Below are 5,881 nucleotides of genomic sequence, written 5' to 3' on the forward strand. Positions count from 1 at the left end.
TTTTGGGGGGGGGGTCCTTGAGTAATGACCATAAAGATATGTAGATATTGTTGTTATTCCAACCAATCACACTTTTCCAAAAACTTCATAGAGGAGTCAAGGTGCTCCTTTCTACCAAAACTCAGATTTTTTACCAAATTTTACCCTCTCCCACTCCCAATCCTCCCTACTTTCTTGTGGACCATAAAGTTTTACATAAATTTAAACTTGTCAAAAAGTTTTTTTTGAAAAGATTGAGTTTAAATTGTTGAATGTGTGGAACCCGCGGAACATATTTTTCTCTCACAAAACCAAGAAATACAAGAGAATTAATTTTCTTTTTTAAGTAAGGAAAAAGAATTGAGATTTTGCACAAACTCTGATTTTCTTCTTCCTGTATCTTAGCAACCCAATATCGGAGACCTTAGATATTTTGTTTTGACTAAGACTTAATTCCTTTCTTAAGATTCTTGAATATAAAAATCTAATATTTATTAAAGTTTTATCCCCAGGGAATCTTTTGTTCTAAGTCTACAAATGTTTAAAGCAAATGTGCAGTGTAGAATGTGTTCACAAATAGTGTGCGCGCGCATTTTTACACTTCGAGTGTTTTTCACGAATTTTAAATTACAAACCTTGCGTAAAATTCACGAAAGAGAAGATACTTAAAACTAAATTAGGACAATACTAGATTATTCTCTGCTTATTTATCTATTAACGGATGCAAATATGATTATTTGTGGCATAAATATTTTATATAAAACAAAATGAACATAAAATTATTTATAAAACTGTCGAATAACGAATTTTGATCTTGATAAAACCAAATAAGCAAAGGATTGAGAAGTTTAAAAATAGAATTAATCGAAATATTATTTTTAACCTTAAATGGAAGTTTAATAGAGTTTTAAAGAGAGGGAAAATTGTAGAATTATGCTGAATTGTTCTATAGTACATATAGGGAAGCAGGTGGAAGGGAGGGGGGGGCACAGTGGTTTCAGAGGGTGGGAGGGTCGTGACTAAAATGTACTCATTACTAATACGCTAAAACAGACGAGTTTTTAGAGTAAGGTTAAAAAATAGTAAATTTTAGTTTTATGCAGACTTGAACCGCTGTGGGAGTCGGGAGAGGGGGGGGGGTTGATAAAAACTGTATTAGGACCGGCAAGTAGTCATCGCTTACTAAACTCCATATCACGTTTTTTCAATTAAATCTTTCTAATTAAATCCCATCATTTTTACTTCTTGTACATTTTATTTCCTATTCTTTACTCTTGTATTTTGATTTGTGCATATAAAACTAGTTGACCGCGGAAATGCTGTGTCTAAAGAATGTCATTTATGTTGTAACATTTCTCTTAGCCTTGACTTTTTAGCATTAAAAAATCTAAATTCAATCATTTCTTTATAGTTCTGTTGACATGTAGGACTGCTGAACACATTGAACTTTTTTAATACATAAGGGTAAAGGGTGGGGATACATGAGGGTGATGGGAGGATACATAAGGGTGAAGGGGGAATACATGATCAGCAAGGGGGAAGGGGGGGGGGCAGGTAATATATCATATGAGAAATAAGGGAGTGTACACCAAAAGTGAATCTTAAGTGTAAATTTCCCTAGTTTTCTTATTACATTACAATATCATAATAATTAATATGTAAATTATCCAAATCAACTTTTCTATTTTATATAAATATATCTGTTGCGTTTTTGTTTATGAACAGTGTGATTGCTTATAGAAAAAAGATTAATAGGTTTTTTTAAAATTTTTCTATTTTCTTTGTTTTTCTTTCCTACCTTAATTATTTCCCGTTCCCCCCCCCCTTTCTCCCTCCCTTCCTCCCCCCTTCCTACCCTTACCCTTTCTATTCCTAATTCCCCCATAGATACATGCATTGACGAATATTAGTGTAAAGCAACAATCTTGTCTTAGCATTTTATTTATTAAACACAATCTTTCATGCTTTATGCAATAATCAGTATTAATATATAGAAAATATGAAATATATATAGCAAATAATGAATATATAGAATATATAGAGTATTTTTATTACTTCTAGATATAGTTACATGATAAATAACGAGTTTATTAAAGGAGAGGATCCGACGCTACTGATTTGCGGATTTTATAATCTTCTTTCGGAGATTTCATCCTCTATGACATATAATATATATTATTGAAGTTTAGGAAGAACCCAAGAAGAACCCTTTTCTTATTGATGAGCCGAGCTAGAGGACTGAGAGGTGCTTATACGGCAAAGTAAGGGTGTCACTCTCCGCTGAAACTCACTATTTATTCGGTCAGAGTACTGCAGATCACTGCAGTGCGCACTGAAAGCTCAGTGTAGGGTGTATGTGAGGGTTGGGGTTTGGAGACGGTTATATGTACCCTAAATATAAGTATATTGTAATGTTAAACTAAACATCTAACCAATATTTTTATTCTTGTCAGAAAATGATTTTTGTCTCTTCCTGTTTTTTTAGAATTGGAACAAAATTAGGCATGGTATTTTCTTTAATGCCGCCAGTATTAACTTACATATTATTAAATCAATTTTATTTAATGTTTTCAGAATTTTCGTGGAGTGTCTCAGAATACGGAATAGCCCTGCATGATGATTAGTAAAGTGATTTTTAAAGATTGCATGAAAAGAAAAAAGTGAGAAAATCTGAGATACAAGTTGACCAAACCGTGGAGTTAATGAGTTTTCATTCAACTTTATGTTCACGGATATCTGAACACGGAGAACCTCCAGGGTTGAAAAGACGGGAGAGAGAGATTTCCATCCGGAATTAGAAATCTCTGCAGTACAGTCACAAACCCTAGAGAAAAAGGGAGAATGTTGCAGGATTAGTTTATCAAGTTTATCTCATTCAGTTCTAACTTCTGCATGGATTTACTGCAGTAAATAATCCTTCAAGCAGACAGACAAATAATATTGATGAAAAGGATAGTTTCCTAGATATTCCAAGAAGAGAAACTTTGTGAATTTTCTTTCTAATTTCCGTCCTATCATGAGATTGAATGAAGAAGGACAGGTTCTCCTGGGGGATCCAGGGGTAGACGGGTGCAGGGACAGGTTAAAGGAGTTTGAGTTTAACGATGAGATCGGAGTCCCTGGAGCACTAAAACCGGAGCCAAGAAGTTCGGATTCTAAACTCAAGAGCAAGGATCTTAAATCCTCCAGCATAGGATTGATTAAAGAACATTTATCAGTTTCCAAACATAATCCTGAGAAATCCCATCAGAAGCCTGTACATGGATCCTTGCAGGCTCAAGGAACTCAACCAAAGGCTTTTGTATCTTCAGCCCTACCTAGTAATGTATACGGAGCAACCCGTACTGTCCAAGCCAATCCCCCACCTGGATCTCAATATACTGATAAATCCTCACATAGAAACTGGTCTCAACCTACACCTAAACAAAATACACAGAATAGAGACAATTGTTACTCCGCTCATGAGAAACCTCGTCTTGAGAATGCGTACCTTGCTAGCTCAGGGTCTCATCCAACCCAACCTAGAGTCAGCTATTCAAGTGTACCAGGAGACCAACGAAACCTTACGTATAAAGTCGGATCCTCTGGATTTTCACATCTTGATAAAATACCAGGGTTGAGTCAGGTTCATATTAAAGAGGAAAAGGTATTAGGTTCAGGTTTACTCCGAGGAGAAACACAAGTCAATTCCTATGTTAGGGATGAATCTAGCTCCGGTCAATCTAAGCAGGGTCCGACGGAAGACCGTGGGATTAAAAGAGAACATTCTCCGTCTCGTTCCAACCCTGAATATCAGGCCAAGAATGAAGGAGGTGTGACGGAGACTAATCCTGCTCCGACCTTCTCCTTCTCTACAGGTCTACGGAAAACCAACAGAGAGGTAATTTTATTTTACAGTATGTACTTGATGATACACACTTGGTTTCAGTGTGTACTTGATGATACACCCTTGGTTTCAGTGTGTACTTGATGATACACACTTGGTTTCAGTGTGTACTTGATGATACACCCTTGGTTTCAGTGCACTTGATGATACACCCTTGGTTTTAGTGCACTTTATGATACACCCTTGGTTTCAGTGCACTTTATGATACACCCCTGGTTTCAGTGTGTACTTGATGATAATCCCTTGGTTTCAGTGCGTACTTGATGATACACACTTGGTTTAGTGTGTACTTGATGATACATCCTTGGTTTCAGTGCACTTTATGATACACCCTTGGTTTCAGTGTGTACTTGATGATACACACTTGGTTTAGTGTGTACTTGATGATACATCCTTGGTTTCAGTGCACTTTATGATACACCCTTGGTTTCAGTGTGAACTTGATGATACACCATGGTTTAGTGTGTACTTGATGATACACCCTTGGTTTCAGTGCACTTTATGATACACCCTTGGTTTCAGTGTGTACTTGATGATACACCATGGTTTAGTGTGTACTTGACGATACACTCGTGGTTTTAGTGTGTACTTTGATGCATACAAAAATACAGGGGGTCAAAAATACATATCTGGTCTTGTTGTCTCAGAGCGTATACTGGTTTCAGGTGTCTTAAGAAAATACACCCTTGGTGTCAAGGCGTCTCAACTGTCCCAAAATTCAGAGTGTCTCAATAATTTACAATTCTGGGGTGTATCAGAATATACTAGGGTGTACCAAAAAATACATAACCGGTTTTGGTGTCCCAGAAATTTAATACATACATGTTTCCATGATTTACAAAATCTGTTTATCTGAGTTTATCGATATTTCTGAACATATATTTTTCTAAATCCCAACCTAATTTCTTTTTACAATGGCGAACGAACAGGGTTCTATATTCTGAATTCTGAACTGGATAAGACAAGAAAATGAATTTATTGTTACACTGCAAACCTCTAGTCGAATACGGAATATAGAATTTTCATCACAAAATGGTTGTCAGTCAGATTCTTATTTATGCAAATAAAATCAACTTAACAATCCTCACGCTACTTTCATTTCGTATCCTGGATAAGTAGAGTACAATTCAAAGAATTTAACAGTATTTTGATTTTAAAGGAAATTAGTTTTTGCCACAAACCCTAGTTTTAAAATCCCGATGTCGTTTCAATCCGGGCCGATGCCGAAGCCCTTTGATATTCTAAACTATGAATTTTGTTAGATCAAATAATCTAAGTTTGAAATATCAAAGGTTTATATATATTTAGGTTGCAAAGATATACGGATAAGAAAACTTAAGTTTGTGGCAAAAACTAAGTTCCTATAAATTGCGACTGTAATCTCTGTAATTATAAAATTAATATTATAATTTTTTTTCATTTAATGAATATGATAAAATAAAATATAATGTGGTCTAGGTGGACGGATTACCTGGCGAGGGATCAGAGAAGGAGGCAAGCACAATGACGGAGCCAGTATTTAGTGTATTCGGAGGAGCAGGAGGAATCGGAGGAGCAGGAGGGATCGGAGGGATGGGTAGGATTAATCTCGACGGATTAATACTCAGTGAAACAGATGGAGGTTAGATTTTAGTTTATTCGAAAATATTTTTCTCGAAAGAAAGAAAGAAAGAAAGAAAGAAAGAAAGAAAGAAAGAAAGAAAGAAAGAAAGAAAGAAAGAAAGAAAGAAAGAAAGAAAGAAAGAAAGAAAGAAAGAAAGAAAGAAAGAAAGAAAGAAAGAAAGAAAGAAAGAAAGAAAGAAAGAAAGAAAGAAAGAAAGAAAGAAAGAAAGAAAGAAAGAAAGAAAGAAAGAAAGAAAGAAAGAAAGAAAGAAAGAAAGAAAGAAAGAAAGAAAGAAAGAAAGAAAGAAAGAAAGAAAGAAAGAAAGAAAGAAAGAAAGAAAGAAAGAAAGAAAGANCAAACCAAATATTTTTTCAATATTTCTTAAGATATTTCAAAAATTAATAAAATCAGAA

General features: G+C 35.0%; 1 protein-coding gene across 1 annotated transcript; it reads left to right on the forward strand.

Moving 5' to 3' along the window:
* The first annotated feature begins 2,552 nt into the window (after positions 1–2,552).
* LOC111716304 (uncharacterized) lies at positions 2,553–5,506 on the forward strand. Its single transcript, XM_023491742.1, has 2 exons — positions 2,553–3,859; positions 5,324–5,506. Exons 1-2 carry the CDS (start codon positions 2,996–2,998, stop codon positions 5,489–5,491), a joined length of 1,032 nt encoding a protein of 343 aa, XP_023347510.1. The 5' UTR covers positions 2,553–2,995; the 3' UTR covers positions 5,492–5,506.
* Positions 5,507–5,881: the final 375 nt, after the last annotated feature.

The sequence above is a fragment of the Eurytemora carolleeae genome, unplaced genomic scaffold (genome assembly GCF_000591075.1).
Source record: "Eurytemora carolleeae unplaced genomic scaffold, Eaff_2.0 scaffold1809, whole genome shotgun sequence".
Lineage (NCBI taxonomy): Eukaryota > Metazoa > Arthropoda > Copepoda > Calanoida > Temoridae > Eurytemora > Eurytemora carolleeae.

Coding starts and splice junctions, on each gene's coding strand:
- LOC111716304 (XM_023491742.1), top strand. CDS start 2,996: ATGAGATTGAATGAAGAAGGACAGGTTCTCCTGGGGGATCCAGGGGTA. Junction 3,860..5,323: donor TACGGAAAACCAACAGAGAG/GTAATTTTATTT, acceptor AATGTGGTCTAG/GTGGACGGATTACCTGGCGA.